At 42.6% G+C, this 19,409-nt stretch overlaps 1 protein-coding gene across 3 annotated transcripts in view; it reads right to left on the reverse strand.

Moving 5' to 3' along the window:
* The window catches only part of kcnma1a (potassium large conductance calcium-activated channel, subfamily M, alpha member 1a), a 151,039-nt gene that overhangs the window by 101,309 nt on the left and 30,321 nt on the right, over positions 1 to 19,409 (reverse strand). For all 3 annotated transcript variants that reach the window (XM_087179375.1, XM_087179376.1, XM_087179374.1), the window contains exon 2: positions 12,758 to 12,925. In XM_087179375.1, coding sequence (XP_087035501.1) covers positions 12,758 to 12,925 — 168 coding nt within the window. The remainder of the gene's footprint in view (positions 1 to 12,757; positions 12,926 to 19,409) is intronic.

Raw genomic sequence — 19,409 nt, forward strand, 5'->3', positions numbered from 1 at the left:
CCCACAGGCGCATAGGTTCCATCTCAGAGGAGACGCAGCGGTGACATGATCTTTATCTAATTAAATCAAGGTTTAGTTTAATTTCCTGAAAGTTAATGAGAAGTTTATCATCCGCGTCAAAGCCCACTTTCGCTCGCTAACAATGTAGCGAGTCCTGATAAGGTGGAATGCACGCTCGCAGCAAGGTGAAAGATGAGACTAGGATCCGCAGAGAAGCAAAGGCAGTATTAGTATTCTGCGCTTGTTGGCAGGCCATGTGTAAAGCGGAGAGCAGCAGCATCTCTGCGTATCCCTCCCCTGTTTGCTCTCCGCCACATCAGATCAAGCCCTACACACAGCTGTCCAACTCAGTCAATAAGGTGGGTGGATGCCTGGAACCTGCCATGGATGACCTTAAAACATCTTTGATACCTTCGCCCATCAGCAGGAGGGATGGAGGTGTCACAGTAAACACTTTGGCAGCTGATATCACCAAACAGGCCCATAGACGACTGCAAAGAGTTGAACTTCCTCACGTAATGCTAAAAACAAAACCAACATATTTTATATTCAATTTCAGTACTACTTGCGAGGCCCTCAGTATGCTTTTGTCGTTTTGAGATATGGCAGGGGAGAGGAACAGAGGGATAATTTGCTAATGGTTTCTGTTCCTTTGCCTTTTGGGGTATATATTATTAATTCCACTTTAGTCATACAGTTATTCATTGAGTAGATAATTAATAGTTGGCCTTGCAAAAAGATAGCTAATCCAACTCCAACAGAAACAGAGTAAAGGCTTTTACTCTCTCAGTTACAGTCTAATTTAAATATAGTTTTACATGTTGAATAGCTGTCCTGAAGAGCGTTGCATTTCTTCCATAATCACAAATAAACAATCAAAGAAATTTGCAAGTGCATCATTAGTCAGTTCATTATTTCATGTAAACATGTCTGCAGACGAGGTCAAGTCAATAAACCTTTTGTGCGGTTTCTCACGGAGCCCTGACCCTCATTAAGAAGACATTGAGCCAAACTCCACTTCATTGTCCATCAGTTCCACCTCTCACCTTTCCTCTGATGATAGTCTGTTTGTTTGATTGATTATTGACAAGGACTGACATCCATATCAGTGTTCGATATCCAACGCACTTTGTTGTGTTGGATATCGAATCACTGAAAAGTGCAGCAGCTGCCTGCAGCCTGGAAGGCAGCCGCTTCCCCTGAGATTGAGGATTTTATAGGTTTAATATCAGACGCAAGCCTTTTAAAATCCACCTCTCCATTCTGAGTCCCAAGACTCCCGCCTCCCCTTACAAAGCCCAGACTTTAGCATGATTGAAACTGCCACATAAAGCTCCTGTGTACACTCATATCTCAAGCACCTGCATATATACATTCCTGAGTCTCACAAGAAAATCCAAGTGGGTTTGGAGTAGTGCTGTTGCAAGTGTCTGTCAATTCAAATAGGAACCATGACTGCGCCCGGTCTTTACATAAGTTCTCCAACCTAGGAGAGAATATACAGTACCTTAGGTTTTTTATGATCTGACATTGCTTTGGCTAAGGTTTGGTAAGGTTTAGGAACAAAAACAACTTGGTTAGGTTTAAGAAAAGAGGTTTGTGGTTTGGGTTAAAATTGCTACTTTGTTAGGGTCAGGAGAACTTGGTCGTCAGGATAAGTTTTTGTTGCAGGTAGGGGACAATGATGGTCAAGGGGAAACAATCAGCAGTCTCCTGTGCCCATCCACTACAACCTTGTCCCTTTATGGACTTTGTGCCTCTTTAATAACGTCACACTGTTTCCTCCTTTGCTCCCAGGTGACAAAAGTCATAACTCCTACTGCTACTAGCACATTCCATCTCTTGAATGCTCGGTATTTGCTGAAACAAGTGATGCTCTTGTTTTCCTTGGGGGAAAAAATTGTCATGCAGATAGTTTTACTTGGAGCTTGAGATGATCAGTCTCTGAGATATCTGCTGCCGCCGTAATACAAACCAAAACCAAACTACTGTAATTTACAATGTGGTTGAACTGGCTCGTTCAAGCTCATTGAACAAGTGGATATGAAAAATGGAAGCATCCAGGGATGGTGGAGGAGAGAATGAAACAAAAACAGTAACAGACAGTGGACACAAAACTCAATCCTGTGAATACGAGATGTGATGTTGCCACGGTGATATGCCACTTGTGGGAATAACTGTGAATGCAATGTGCCAGATAGACATATACAGCTGCACCAAAGTAGTAAAAGGGATCACAAAACCAAGACATCACTCAGTCTTCAGAGGCTCGGTTGGTCTGGCCTTTAGCCCCTCTGTCAGAGGGAGTTTTATGTTTTCATTACTTCATCCAAGCAGCCCCATGATGGAGCTCTCCCCAACTGGGTTACAGTCAATCTATCAGTGATGTTATTTCAAAAGACACTAAAGTAAATGGAGGAACCAGATCATGTCATTTTGAATATTGTCTGAAATATCTTGCAATGCATAAATGCATTTCTTTGAAAGTAGGGAGGGGTGTCTGCACTCATGCATGTGAGCTAAATGTGTGACTGACACTATTATAGCTCATTAACTGCTGTATTTTATGTGATAAACATGTTACATAACAGTACCTCTCAGCTTGGTTGCAGCTGTTTCACCAGTCAAGGTATTTTTCATTCATTAGTATTGATTTAACCTGAAGGATTATTTGTCCCTTTACCTTCACTTTGACTGTGCCTGACCCCCAACATTAAGTCTAGCCATGTGCATATCACATAATAATCACAATGACAACACAATCACTCATATAGCCTACACATGGTACACATTACTCATGCAAGTACATGCTTCTGTGCATACAGTTAAATGCAGCTGTGTCCTTGAATGCAGTATGTACTGATAAGAAATGAGGAGAGGAGAGGAGAGGAGAGGAGAGGAGAGGAGAGGAGAGGAGAGGAGAGGAGAGAGCAAAGTCCTACTGCTTCTGGTCCTTCTTTGATGCATTGGGGCTTTGAAGTCAATACTGATGCAATTTAGGGCCAGAGGCAGAGACCGATCTACAAACCATTTAATTAGCACCTTGCCATGGCTCCTAATGTGAGAGAACCTCAGTAACAAAGCCAAAAAATGTCTCCACCTCTCTGATTCACTCACAAGAAAGACCAAACTTTATTAGAATATTTGCCTGGCAAAGCTTAAAAGAAATGTCTAAAAACATTTGGCAGCCAGAAAAGAAATCACAAGATGATCAAGGTATTTTGAAATTGAAAAAAATGAGCTCCAAATATGTATTTCAGCCTCTAAAAACTCTATGGTGAAATCTATATTCAGATCAATACTAATAAGAATTTTCCTCTTGCTTTTATTTCTTTTCATTCCCTTTCCATCCATATCTCACTTTCACCTACGCTCTCATGCAGGAATATTTCTCCTTCCCTTCTTTCCTGTGCCTGTTACATCACCTGCGATCGTCCCCTAATGATCTCATGGAAACTGTGAGCAGCGAGCGGCGAGCTGGTGGTGTTGATGTGTTTTTTTAGGGACACTGTGTGGCTGTCCCATCCCAGGAAACAGAAGCCCAGTGGGGGTAAACGGATCTGAAACCTGGCTTAGCAGATGGTCCCCACTGTGCTGAGTGCGTTGATAAGCAATTAGAAGTACAAACATGACACGAGTGACAACAGCATATTCGTAACGAACCTGAGACCATATCTACGACCGGGTCGGACGCTATCACAGGAGTCATGGGACGGTCAAAAAAAAGATTGAAATATGAAACGTATAATACAGGAATGCCTACACATGGAAAGCTGGCACTCAATCATTCAACCTTGTGAGGCTCTGCATAGCACAGGAGGGAGGTGTTTCCCATCAATATAAAACATTATGTGACAGTTGCCTTTTTGTTGCTTCTTAGGTCAGTTTTAGGAGGAGTAGAACCATATCATCTATCTTCCACCACTGATGCTGCTGCAATAATAACCTGTCCACCCTATAAAGCAGAGGTAGGGATGCAGTCAGCCCCATCACCACTGATCCTTTCACTCCCACACTATCTCTCTCTGTGTGACTCAGACCTGCTGATGTATAGATGGTGAGACAGACTGAGAAGAGGAGGAGGCAGTTCCTGCTTCACAGAGCAATTGACATGTAGCATATAAAGCCTACACCAAGAAAATGTTGAATGTTAATAATGTGATACTTTATCAGAGCCCACGGGGAAATTCTCTTAATGCTTAGCCCACTCCACGGAGTTTGGAGCACAAAGCGCATTAGAGAGCGACACCTATGGAGGTGGAGGGGATTCAGTTTCTTCCTCCAGGTACCCCCCAGGTCAATTTACCACCATTCAGTAGCAGATACTGAGTTATCTTTCGCTCGTACTGTGGACCCTACGACTGAATTCACAATAAAAAAGGGCTTTGGGGATATAAGAGAAATGCTCCTTTGGCCTTCAAGCTTCTCAGTGGGTCTGCTGGTACGAAGCTGGCTGCCAGCTGAGCCAGCGAGAGCACTGAGACACAAAGTAAACAAAACTTGCACTTGTAACTAAGGACCACTCAATTTAGCATCTATAGGGATCTATTTTAACATTTGCAGGTACATAGCTAAAGTGTTCACTGTGCAGCAGGAGACTAGTTAATTAGCTGTCTCCATAATAATGCACTTCTGCATTAGTGGGAAAATAAAAGAAAGCACTTGTTCAATCAGCTGTATTACAACCAAAGGGATTTAGATTCTTTCTAATCTCGGTAACGTCCCCTGCCCCCTAATATTGTTTTTGGAAAAGCTTTAAGAAATGAGCCTGGCAGTGACAGCGGTGTGTTAGATGCGGTTGGATCAATGTGATGCTGAAAGTTCTGATCCATTAGGTGTGCATCATCCCAGAGGCACTGAGTCACTCAGCACTCCACCCCGAGACGATACCAGGCAGCCATGACAAAGATGAGACAGGGACAGAGCTGTCTCGGAGGTGACAGGGGGCTCCAAATGACAAACATGAGAATGTCTGCATCCTCTCTGACTGCCTACTTAGGTCTCTATCTGTCTGCACGCAATTTTCTGCCTGTCCATTTGCCTATTTCCCTGTCGACTGCTTGCTCTGTGACTGTGTGCATCTATCTGTCTGTCAGTCTGTGTGTCTGTCTCTAGCCTGCAGCCTAATGTGCTTGTGACTCTAAATGTAATCTCATTTCTAACTACCCTGTCACTCCTCAGCCCGAGGTTTCAGCAGAGCATAAATAATCACATTGTAAAAAGTAAACAGAATATCATTACCGCAGTCACTTGCTTGCTCAAGGAGGGCCATATTTCAATTATCTAATAGCATGGACTACTTGTGTAAGAGCTACGGCAGGTTTGTTGTAATTAGCTAAGTGATTTTGGATTTCCTTCCGACAGACTCCAAGGGCAATGCCACCAGAGCTGTTCACACAAACAAACTCTCTGAAACAAATTATAAAATACAATACTTTAACTTTTTACTTACAACATACATTTTAGTTACAGGGGTGTGATTTGATTTGTGAAATTTTTTTAAATGAATGTGCTGAGTCTTATAGGCCCAGACTAAGGGAAACCAGTGATCGTTGACTGTAGCCACAGCGTCTTAGACAAATCGCCTTGTAAGTTACAGGTGACTTTGATCTAATAAGGAGAAGGCCGGGTACCCAGCTAAGTGAAACATCACTCCTGTGTCTGCTCTCTTGACCTTTTCCTCCACAGAACAGTTTGAGGGAGGGTGGGACAGACAAAGGGCACGGGGGCTGCAGCGAGAGAGAGCGAGTCCAGGTCATCGGCTCTTTAGCAACAGAGGCCCAGGTGGCAAATGGATGGGTTAATAGATGGGGGGAGAGAAAGAACAAGCAATGATGAGTCATCCAGCAGAACGGATCAGAGTTATGACGGGCCTAAAGGGCGACTGCAGGGAAAATCATTCATGAAGACAAATTGAGACCAACCCTTTCAGAGATGTAAAACTCTCCCCAGTGTGCAGCAAATTTAAAAGAAGTGGAATGCAAATCAGTTAAATGTAACAGAGGAGAGGTTCAACAACTTCACTACATGATGTATGATGAATAGTGCAAACTACTTTTTTTTTCTTTTTTTTTTTTTAGCCCTGGTGAATATTTCAAAGAGCTCTAGCTGTAACTCTAGTTGTTTCACACGTCCTGCACTCTTCATCTACTCTTACTTGACAGAATTCAAAACGGAATGTTTTCCAGTTAATATAATACAGTACGCTGTGCCTGTATTTATATATGCATGCTCAGATGTGCAGCACTATGTCTGTTTGCTAAGTGAGAAGGCAGCGTGTAAATTTCTACCCGCCGAAACGATACATCACGATGCAGGGCTCCCTGTTGCTTTTCTTTCCTCCTTTGACACCCTGCTTTCCTTCTCATCCCCTCCTCCCCCTCCTCCTCCTCCTCCTCCTCTTGCTTCACTCCTCCACCGCTCAATGCATGACTTGTGTTTCTTATGTGGCAGCAGCCCAGAAAATCCAAGCCAGCAGGGCTGACTTCACACAGCTGACCAGTGGACATGGTATGGAGAACACATTCTAAAATCACAACTAAGTCCAGTGACATTTAGCACTAAATCAAAGCCGGAAACCAATAAAAAAAATATATAAATAAACATTTATCATCGTATTAAATGGTTTACAAGAGAACACACAGATGTATTCATACATCATATACTTAATATAATTATTTAACTATAATATCTACAAAAAAAACCCTACAAAAATAACATAACATTTTCATTAATGCACAGTCTCCTCAAGACTTTGGCCGGCACCGTACACATCTCTCTCCTTTAGCTCCCTCCACCTCACCCTCCCTGCTGCAGTGCTTCTTCCCCGTGGTCCCTCCGGCATAAACAGCCATTCATCACCGTTCAGAGGATTTAAGTCAATGCCAATTGGATTTCTATCGACTGAACTGATAAATTATGGCAAATGACAAATGAACAAGCTTTGCAGTTAGCTAAACTCAACAACTGGGAGAAACAGGAGGGAGGCAAGGAGACAGCCCGGAGGTTTCAGAGGGCACCGAGTTTGAGTGAAGAGAATAGTTGCAAACTGGCTCAGAAATTGAGTTTCATTATGGAGGAACACACTGCTGGAGCAAAGTGTCATGTCCCCGAATGCTGAACAGAGAGATGAAAAATTTATAGATTTGTCCGTGTCCACTGCTATTAATTTAAAGAGAAATTGGGTTGTGAAGCGTGTGTGGAGAGAGACAGTCTCTGCAGCTATTGATTGCCTATTTCTCACATCAATGTGACAGACGCTTTCTTAGACAGACACATTTGACTGACACCATGGGAATTGACAATTGACACATATTACTGTTCATGGGTCAAAGGTAGATGGTCATTTATTGACAGCAGAGTCATATTATGCTGATTGGATGATATCATGACATTTGTTTTCCAAATTTCTGTTGTCCAAATGATTGGTTAGCAAACTATTAAACATTTAGTTAAAAAGGTTATTGAAGTTTGTGATTCATGTAGATGAAGAGATTGATTTTCTGTGCAATGTAATACAGTTTATTGACTTAAAACAGTATTTTCTATGATTTTGAATATTTTTCCATATAACAGAATATACTGACATATAAAAATATCATAAATAATAGTGTGATAACGATTTCAGCCCAGTCCTAGTTCAGGCTCTACTTTCATATACGCCTGTATGTGTGTGGGTGGATGTGTTTATCGTAAAGATTTCTCATTGAGCGTTAGAAGCACTTACACATACTGCTCCCCCTGGGTGGATAAAACACCATGCTTCCTGTTAGTTTTATGCCAAGGGATGAGACTATTGTCACAGAGACGCGTGATGCAGGAGATGGTGCCGCGCTGACAGCTGTATCCATGCTGAGGAGTTTACTGACAGCAATAAATTAGTTCCACGCACTCAACAGGGAAGCGTAATTAGGCAGCCCAAACAAACACGCACAGACATGCATTTACACATTCATGCGTACACACAAGAACACGTACACACACATGCACACATAGCACAGAGAAACATACAGGCAGACACATACAACTCAGAGAACCAAACAGACTCTGGCGGTACCCAACAGCTGCTGTAAAAAACACAAATATGTTTATGTAAGCCCAAAGGTCTGTGAGTACAAAACTGTACTCATACAAAGAGGTAAAGACACACACACATACACCGTACCAACATAAACAAAGCCAGTCTAAAAAGTAGAACACTGTAAATGACAGCTGTTCTCTGCGCAGGAAGGAAGGCCATCATGGGGAGAGAACACATTCACACTTATTTTCTCCACAACAGGACGTTTGAGGACACATGGAAACACAATGGAGTGTACCCACAGTGTCCTCGCACACTTTGCACAATCTCCCCTTCTTACCTGCCAAGTCACATACACAATGTAAGCAACTGTTCTCACACATGAGGTACAGGATGGAGAAAATGAGGGGTAATCACAGGGGGAGAAAGTGTGAGAAAGAAAGGTGTGCCTCCCGTCAGAGGTGCTACTGCAAAATCTGTTTTTGTTTTTGATTTTTAAAGGAAGCACGCTGGATTTCCTACAGATGCAGTTGGAGTAGTTACAGTTAGAACACATGTGCTGTCACTCTACTGCAAAGCGAGACAGATGTGTTGTATTTGCAGATGATAGGGGTCAATATGCAGAGTGCCATGCAGTGCGTGGGTGGACGGGTAGGCAGAGGGATGACCATAGGGTTTATGGAGCGGGCCATGCGAACAGATGGTCCCTGGTTGCCACCCAAGATCCCATTAAGAAAGATGGCAGGGCTGACCTATTTCTGGACCCACCATGCCGTGCAAATCCACTGCACAGAGAGATAGGGCGAATATCTACATTCAGAGGTTATAATCCTCGCTGTTTTTGTTGGACATTATGGGATTACATACGTTGTTACTATAGAATTAATGCAGGAATCAATTACAGGAGATGCTGCGGTAATGGCGCAAGAATTCAGCCGACTCATATTTCCAGCTGTCCAGCAAGTCATTTCCTTGGACAATGTGCCCTTGAGTGCTTAATGAGGTTTCTCTACTAAGCAACTGGGGTGATATGGTTGTCAAGAGACCGATGAGCCATCCGCTGCCAGACCAGAGGTGCTCTGTCTTTCACCTATGTTCCACATGCGGTGTCTTTATGTGGACAGCTGTCTCACGGGACTAAGAGAGACGAGTCCCCTTCTTAAGCTGCAGCTGGCACTTAGTCACTTAGTTGTTCTCTGCTCTGCGGAAGTCCCCACAGATGGACGTTTTTGCCTATCAATGCCAGCAGAGGATCGTGTTCGATTGCGTTTAAGTTCATTACCGTTCATGTTTTTCACTTTGACCCTGAGCTTTGTGTCAAGTGAGAACTACACTGGATGCAGGTCATGTGTGAATGAGGTAATAAATATTTGATAAGGTGATATTGTAGAGGTGATGGGTTATACAAAAAGCTGAGGACCCACACAGAGGCGCAACAGTGGCTCCAGCTAGCATCAATCATTTCCCCTGGTATTTTATAAGGCACATAAGGTGACACAGAGCCTAATCGAAATTGGATATATGACTCTGTGTATGTGTGTGTGTGTGTGTGTGTGTGTGTGTGTGTGTGTGTGTGTGTGTGTGTGTGAGATGGTGGTTGGGAGGAGCTCATGCCTGCAGCTTACAGAGGCTATGATCACACAAAGACAGGGGACTTTGACAGATGACCAGTCTGAGGAAACGATGTATTATCGGCACCTTTGTCTTGTGAAATCACATAAGGCACATAAATATATACACATAAATTCACACAAGTGCCTGTGTGCACCTGCTGCTCTGTATTTACTGTTATTACATGGTCTGAGCAATGCCATGAGCCATAATAGCTTTCGACTCTCGCAGCCTATGGCTCAGCAGTCAGACTTCTTTATAACAGGAACCCTAATGAGCAGAGTGATCTGTTTCTCATGCAGCACATGTCTGGTCCTAATGGTTATGTGGTGTGGGTGGATGTGTGTTCATTTAATCCCTTTCTCATCACAGCAAAGTAGTTTGGCAAAGTCACATTAGGCACCAATAACAAAACAGGCCTTGTTCTTCTCACCCCGGTAATTCAGCCCAGCGTGGAGAAACAATATGGGGGACTCCTGGGCCAAGATGCTGCCACAGATGGATTTAGATTTGTCTGGTATTTCAATAAGCCTGGGGGTACACTTGATCTTTCACTAGCAGTGAAGTCATCAAGGCAAACAAATGAACGGGGATAGAGGGCTCTGCCTCTCTGCCTACCAGAGGTTATCTGTCTCAATCTGCTTTGGCTCTTCCACCTGGATAGAATGAAGCCTGCATCAAGCTTTAATCCCACCTCTGTGTGTGTGTGTGTGTGTGTGTGTGTGTGTGTGTGTGTGTGTGTGTGTGTGTGTGTTATTTCTGCTCTGCTCTGCCTAGGCAGACACCCCCCTAATGTCAGATGACTGAGCGCCACTACACAGCAGTTGCTATGGTTACCAGCCAGGTTCTGTGTACACGGATACTCATCGCAATTTTGATCTGCAGTGAAGCTCTGATGGGAGAGCAAGAGTCCCACAAAATCACCACACACACACACACATTATATACATACACATTAGCATACTTAGACATATACACAAACTATCTATATGTGGAGATATGCTAAGATACATGTATTCACAAATGTACACACATTCCACCCACATGAAGAGCTTCACACATTCATTCACCTACACAGAGTATTCTTCAGTACACATTGTGCTGCATGTCATTAGACTGTGCACGTAAGCAAACACAGCCTGGCGGCCAGAATGATCAACCCCACCAGAAGTAGCACAAATCACAGTGGGTGATAGACCGGGATCTCTCTATGCCTAGAAACCCCTTTAAAGCACCATTGCCTTATTTCTGACTGACTCTCACACCCACTCTCTGTTTCACTCTCCATATGCCTGTCTGTCTCTCTCTTGGTGTGTCTGTCTTTCTCTCTCTCTCCCTCTCTCACTCACACACACACACATACACACACACACACACACACACACACACACATATTTACAGGGCAGATTGGGAGCGCTCAGTCAGAGCAGAAGATGAAAGGGAGAGGGAGCTGTGTCCATGCCAGAGGAACTGTGCGAGTGGGAAAGTGATGAAAGAGAGGCTCATTTAGTAAATTGACAGCTCCCTTCAGGATTCTTCATCTTCTCCATGAAAGACCTGAATCCCTCTCAACTCCCAGCTATTCTCACCAGGCATGAAGAAACTGTCACATTCCAGCAAACATTAACAATGACAGTGTTAGTGTTTTAGTTTGGATCTGTCTCTCTCCTGACTCCCACTGCTGCCTCATTCAGATGCACAGATGCACAGTGGATGTCTGTGCAAGACAGACATACTGGTGGTAATACTCTGATGCAAGTTAAGATGTAAAAGGAAAGTTAGACCAGGCAGAATAGATGTTTTCAATTTCAGTTTCCTATCTAGAAAAGTGACGGATACACTAATGCACATTCTTCTTGCACAAACCAGACCTGAAATTTATTATCAGTTACAGACTGTTGTCAAGACCCTAAATGAGAAAATCGCAAACCTGATAAAGACACAGACAGGCTGTTGTCAGGGTCATTTCCCAAGTATATACTGTATATTATCCAGTATAGAAACAATGTGGATAACTTGCATGGGCCCCAGTTCTAATCATGCACCGTGTACTTTTTTAATAATCCATGCAGCTAAGAGAACATGGCTAGCAGTTAGAGGCAGCATGCTGCTCATAGCTAACTACTCAGTGGAGTTAAGTGGCAGACATCTTGCTAAGCAGCACGTGAGAGATGGTGCTGGTGGAAAAGGCTTTTAGTTTTTAATTTTAATAATGTATTCTGCTAGAGTGATGCAGTTCCATGAAGCAGCACAGGACAGAGGAGAAACTTTTAAATCAAATGTTCACCATGTGTTTGTACAACCCGTGCCCTTTTTAAGAGCAGTGCGTTTGGGATATGTATCCTTGAAGTCATGCAAGTTACAAGGCACCACAAACAGCAGCTAACTCAAACTAACTAACTAAAGCAATATGGGAACAGGCTGAATAGCAGCAGAGTTCAACCACTGCAGATACACGAAGATCTGGCAAAGAGTAGCAGAGTGCAGGAGAGATTCTGAGGGCAGAGTGAGAGATGGAGCTGAAGGAAGGAGGGTCAGTAGGGGAGAGGGACTGTAATTCATACCAAGAGAAAAGCCACAGTGACAGCCTCTTACCTACTGCGCAAACACCACATATGCTACCTCTCGTACTTTGGCAGATAAATCTCCCACTCACATACACATAGGCATGTGCATGCACACCAACACACACAAATACACACACACACACACACACACATTCATCGGTTCAGCTGGCAGCAGCTCAGCAGAGTGAGTTACAGCGTGCCGCACATTGGCCATTGCAGCAGAGAGAGGGCTGGACAGTGCCAGCCAAATATCCAGCTGAGGTCCAGTGAGGACTGAGCAGCCGCTAATTTCTGTGTGGATCAAATTAATTGCCCAACAGTATGTCTCCGGTGGGACCTGTATACAACAGGTGAGTAAATGTGTACATGGCAGTGGATTAAACAGTGGATACACCCAACTTGGGTGTGAAAACCAGTTGCAGACTGTTTGCCTGAGGAGGGTTGGGGCAAATGATTAGTGTAACAAAATTAAGTTCTCATGGATTTGAATGTTGAGTGATTTGAGTGTGTGGATTTGGTGTTTGAGATATTTATTTCTACTGGAACAAGGAAAACCTACCAGAACTCTGCCGGTGAGTGTCTGAGCGGAGATCATGACACCAGCCCAGTCTTTGACTGAAGTCATCCATCCCACCTCGCTGGCCGGTGCCTCCTCCTTCTCATCAGGACCCTTTAGTGCCTTGTCTGCTGTCTGATTGTTGGCGGGGTTGATCACCTTCTGAGCCTCCTGGAAGAGGAAATAATAATCTGTATTAGGAAATAGAGCAAGATAAAAATAGGAACATGGTCTGCTTTAGGGAGAAGGAGAATCTACAGGGGGGAAAAAAAGGCATAAATGTGAAGTGGCATTTAACAGTGAGGAGATGAAGATGTCAGCTGTAGGTAAATTTAAATGTAAAAGAATATCATCAAGAAGCTAAAATAAATTCATCATATGAGCACTACTGTAAAACAGCATCTTTCTAGGTAAGGCTTCATACGCCTCAGCTCATGCATGGCCACATTCATGACAAGCTACAACCTCCGAGGGGAAAAAAAAGACCACGGATTTCCGCCATCACACCATGATGGCATCCATCTGCTATATACTGAACGTGTGTGTGTTTGAATGCATGAGTGTTAGATAACGACAAAATGTATATGCACATTCGCTCATGCAATTTGGCCCATATGGCTCTGTAAGTTAATTGTTCCTCAGGGTAGAGAGCGTAAGACTATTGTTCTCATTCAAGCCTTTCAACGTTCCCTCTTGTGTCCGACTGAGTGAGCAGAGTTGCACGGCAGTTCATTGACATGCTTTGCTTGGCACAGTCACTGAATGCAGCTGTTCCTCTCCAGCCGTCCACTCACTCCTGATTTGACACAAGCAGGCGCTCAGCTTCCCTGTCCTTATGGCGAAAAAAGGGAATGAGTAGATTTCCCTGGGTTCTACAACCTTGGAGGTAACAAAATCCTACAGTCACATGTATCACACACACACACTAGCACAAAGATGCAGAGTTGAGGTTTGTTTATGTCACCCTCAGCCTCATAAAACCATAGGCCAAGTGCTCCTTTCCAAGGAGGCAGGCTCGTATTACCGCAGGGTACATATGTAGCACTTGGAATGCATTTTACAATGTCCCTCCAACGTCCACAGTGATAACCAACAAGTAGCCATCAAAGCAGATTACGTGCTATGTCAACAAAGTGAAACTTGTTTCCCAGTACTATACGTGTCACATTGCTACAGTTTGTTTGGATGACCTCCATAACATGCAAAAATGAAGATGCAAATAAAAATCAATGGTATTTACACTGGGTTTCTTTTTGTTTTTACGCCTGACACGTTTCGTTCCAGTAACTGTGTGGGGCAACAAAGAGATGCAACCAAAGGCCAAGCAACCACCAGGGTGACCAATATGTGCCCACATGCAACACACACACAAAAAAAAAACACAAAAAAAAACAGACTGCAACTTTAGTATTTCTGCAGTCCTAAAGAACAGCACTATTACAGATGAGCCCAAGAGAGTGCTCTGTCCATTTCAAGAGGATTGTCTGGTCAAATTGGATTACATTTCATAATGATATGGCATGGACACAGCTGCCATTTTCCTAATTTGATTCCAACCCCATAACAATGCCAATAAACTGGCCTTAAAAAATCCTGACTTGGTCATAAGATCATTATCTGCTCCTGCCATTGGGCCTCTCAGTACTGCAGTGGATAATTCAGTTACATATGCTTTATATACTCATAAAGTAGCTCTGTGTTGGTGGGACTCACCTGTCGTGAGTAAGATTTGAGCATTTAGTTTTGTCTTTGGAAGTCACACAAAATCAGCACCTGATTATAAATGACAGCTACTATAGCTGGAAGCAGGCGGATCCTCAAAGATTTTGGTATTAAATTATAATGTGTATATGGGAGACAAACCCATTAACCCCCCACACAGAAAAAGTGAGAATATTATTTGACAACAAAAGTGAAATGAAAAGGGTGAAAGAGAAAGACACGGCTCGAAAAGTCTATTAGCCGGATGTCGATATTGCTTGGTACAAAGTTGAACGCTGTGTTTGCTCTAACAGATGTTAATTACCTTCCACAACCTGTGTTCAATTTCTAGCTTAAGCCAAGAGCTTTTCTGTTGTGACTGCTGTTTCAATCAAACAGAAACCAAGTTATATTAGTTTATTTTCTATTTAAGTTTGTTTTTAAGTTGAAAAAAATATATATGTTAATATTGCCGCGTAATGTATTTTGTGCTCAAACAAAATCAACATTTTAAAGTTCAGGCTCATGACAAAACCTTATATGAAGTCCTGTTGGCTGGAAGCTGGAGGACATGGTAAGCTGTGCATGATTTTATATATATATATATATCACACATATATATAACTGAACTGAATGTATAACTGAATGTGAAGACTGCATGACTAAAATTCTCTCTTCTCTCCCAACCACCCACCGGCACCACCCATCATCCATACTTCGGTACTCACTTGACTACGTACCCTGCATGAGTCTCGCCTGTCACATGCTGCAAATACTCAGCAAAGTGTGTACGTATACGGGTCACTGTGCACAGTGATGTCTAAGGTTTCACTCTGATTGGCTGTGTGCCTGCTCGATAGCACTCCAGGCATGTTGTGGTGGCGTAGTATGTGCTAGTCTATGCCCAGCAGCTACTTCTCAGCCAGGGGGCCTCACATATACACACACACATAACACACCACATCACACTAGAACTACTGTAAGTCACGCAAGTTGCATCTCACAGCTCACATTGCCTGCTTCTAGTGCTTCTCGCTACCGTTTACTCCAGATTTGTTTCCAAGCATGTCGTAAATGTTATTCCTGTCAGAGTAATTTTGTTGTAAGTACTGCTAACTGACTGACAGGTTCCTAGTGCTACAACACATCAGGGAAACACCAAACCACAATGTCTTCATGAAAACAGACTAAAGCATAGTATTGTACATTACTTTCCTTTTAAATGTAACAATGATTTCAAGATACAAGTATGAAGAAGAATTTGAGTCAATTGTTTTGTACTTGTTTTAACATAATGCATACTCTCGGTGTAGACACCAGGTTAATCTGGGAATGTGCTCACTGGTTCACACCTGAGCATGGAGGCTGCAAGACCGCATTCAGTGGCTGTGATGTGTTCCAGTGTGCGCATGCGAGCATGTGTGTGGTGGAGGAGAACACATGAATAATGGATGCAGTCACAAACTGATGGTCGGGCAGATCAGAAGAGACAATGTAAACAAGCAATTGCTTCTAGTTCATTTGAGTGGCCGGCGGTAGGCCTAAGCCAATAGAGAGAGAGAGAGAGAGAGAGAGAGAGGCACTGAAGCAGCCTGCCATGGGAGAATCCATCTGCTGGCTATATATACACACCTGTGATGTCAAACTGAGAGAGAGACAGGCAGAGGGGGAGACAGGCAGAGGGAGAGGGGGAAAGAGGGAGCAGCAGGAGTTGGTAAATGATTTTATAACCAAACTCAAAAGGGGACAAAATGATGTGGTGAAAGAAGGAAAGATTTTTAAATAAGTATGATATCAAAGGAAATGGTGTACTAATGCAGAAGTACGTAGAAGACAGTCATGCATGAGAAGGCGGTGAACTCATTTTTTTCTTTTTTTTAGTTTACAACCTAATATGCTCATAAAATTAAACCCCATCAGCCATTCAAGCTTTATACATTCAGTAATTACCTCTCTATACAGGGGTTTTCATTGTTAGTAGCAGAGTCCGCCATGTCTCTGCAGGACTCAAATTGTGGACTGGAGGGATTCACAGGGAATGATGCATTTATGTAATTCAGCATTAACACACGCACCATTTTTATCTCATCGGTATCAGCCAGTTCAGTCCTCCACAGCCATATCAGAACTGTATCAAGTTACTGCTTATGCAAACCAAACATTTCCTGCTAGTTCAAAAAATGTTCAACCAGCAAAAGATGAGGTTGTGAAGCAGACTGTTAGATTAGTGCTGTCACTTGTTCATCAAAAATGCTTCTACAAATTAAGGCAACGGCCCTTTTTTTGCTCACAGATGAGTTTTAAATATTGCATGGGAACACAGGAGCAAGAGGGAGAAGCCACAGTGAGCTGTTAAATGAAGGGCTGCAGGCGTTAGGCTGCGCAACTCCAAATTTTCGGCAAGGTAAACAACCTTACTGCGCCCTGTTGCTGTGTGAAAAACTATTTGCGACATGCACAGCATGAAAACAGACTGCCGATGCAATTATTATTAACAGACGTCCCTCCAAAAAAAACGGAATTTGTGTAGTTTTGCTATAAAAAGATACATCAACTGCTCTTCTGCTGTATTTCTTACAAAGTAGCTGTTTCCTGTAGTATTAAATCACACTCACTGTTGCCACCACTCATGTGGTAAAATCAACCAGGACTCTACTCACTATAATGCTCCTTTCCAGCTCTATATATTTATTCTGGGACTACACTAGAGTAGTTTTGCATGATTCACAGTTCAAAAAAAGTCCCATCCATTTATCTGAAAGAGCCCATTATGCAGACGCTCAGTTCAGTCTCTAACTGAAATATGCAATATTAGCTCTGGCCACCTTATGAGGCCTCCCTAAAAGCCCACTTTCTTCTGATTGGCCGATTCTCATTGTGTGCTATAACGGTGGAGTTCATCTTTCAATCACAATCAATGTATAAAAGTTTTTCTATATATGCTCCTATTAATATTTGTAGCGTGGATAAAACGCTAATTGAAGTTGAAAATGTCTGCTGTCAGGAAATACCAAAGCTAACGTAAATCTGCACTGTTTGTATTCTGGAGTACATTAAATACCTATAATACGACAAATAGAATTATTGTATGCATTTACACTGGTTCTTGTTAGATTTACACATGTCCCTTTTTTTAGCTTTTATTTACCTTACCAGTCTTTTCTATGGACCTTGACATGCATTGATGATCTCATTTTATGTGTATTTAATCAGTTACTGATTTTGTTATAGGTATATTGTGAATGTAATGTTTCTTTACCAAATAAGTTAGTGACAAAATTAATTTTCACCTGAATAAATAGAAATACAAACGTGATATGGGAGGTGGGACAAAGGAACTGAGCAAATTTGAGCTCTCTTTTACAGCACATACAACATTTAGCAAATCATAGATAATTTATATCGATGAAAAGTGGTGATGTAACACCTGTTAAAATGTCTATTTAAAAATGTAATGTAGTTCATCTTCCTAGTTCAAGAAACCTTTTTATAACATGACAGATGAACACTGTTAATATTAGGATTGTACCAATTAACAGAACACACAGGGGATGCCTGGTAATAATGAGCAAGAGAGAGGTGAATAAAAAATTGTACAGGAAAGAACACAGAGAAAGACTGACAGTGAGAAGTCTACAGGACAGGAAGACAGAGGCTAAAGGAGATGAAGAAGGACACCCAGTCAAACGAAGATTCGGAGGGAGGCAAGAAGATAGAATGACAGAACAATAAAGCAGAGGGCAGAGATAATGACAGAGAGACACAAATTACAAGACATCAAGAGACAGAGGACACTGAGAAAACACAGGACAGACAGACAGAGAGGTGGAAAACAGTGACAGAGAGACAAAGATACTGCAGGACAGGGAGATAAACAAGTGGGTGAAAGACAGACAGCGGGGCAGATAAGGAGCAAGAGAAATGGGAAGTGAGAGTGAGAGACCAGAGACACAGTGAGAGAGACAAAAAGAAAAGACAAGAGAGAGACAGACAGAAACATGCCCATGTGACTCCGCTGATCTAACAGGACTTGGCTTTAGCGCAGCTGTTCCTCCGGCTTTCGTCCTCATCGCTGGGGAAAACTCTATTCCAGTGTGAGGTGCTATTTATAGCTTCACCCAAGGAGACGTTAAACGAGTGAATCTCATAACACGCTCTGTTCTCCATGTTTGCTATTTTAATGCCGGTACAGTTACCCAGTGTCCCTGGGTTACAGACCTACACTGGGTCACATCGAAAAGGAAGAGGGAGGAAGAATAGGAAGCCTCCTAACATACTAATGACACACACACACACACACACACACACACACACACACACACACACACGCAGGTACAAAGCTAGATCTGACAACACTATGAGAAAAGGTTGTTAAAAAGAGTTAAAAAAAAAAAAGGTGTTATTTATGTGTATAGGTCATGCTTACTGAACCATATAGAAATAAAGGGGCCATAGCAAGTGACATGTGACTACAGTGATACATCTCTGCTACAAAGAAATCCCCACAGCCAGTGCCACAAATGTTATTATGATACAAACATTATTGTATATCTGTAACACTCATCACCCATATTCCAAAATATATTACTGCAAAATGAGATGACAAAAAGGACAACAAAAAAAAAAGAGGAAAATTGTGATTTGAGATGGGACTTTATGATCCCGAGGTTAGGGGCTTACCTAGGCTGCCATGTGTTTGGTTTAGGGATGACACAGGTACAGCCTGGAATACAATCTGCTCGGGATGACACCCATACATGTCATCACTGTGAGCACGTTGTCGCCACACAAATGTCATTTACAGAAGCAGTGTAGCAGCAGAGTAAATCTGCACATGTGGCACAGCAGATACTGTGAGTACATTTTCCATATAAAGAGTAAAGCCACATTTATTTGAGAAATAGCAGTGAAATATTGAGTTATATGTGAAATTGTTTTATGTGCTAAGGTTTAT

This window comes from Seriola lalandi, unplaced genomic scaffold (assembly GCF_002814215.2).
Source record: "Seriola lalandi dorsalis isolate HSWRI2012SDOR001 ecotype SW California unplaced genomic scaffold, Sedor1 jcf7180002054832, whole genome shotgun sequence".
Lineage (NCBI taxonomy): Eukaryota > Metazoa > Chordata > Actinopteri > Carangiformes > Carangidae > Seriola > Seriola lalandi.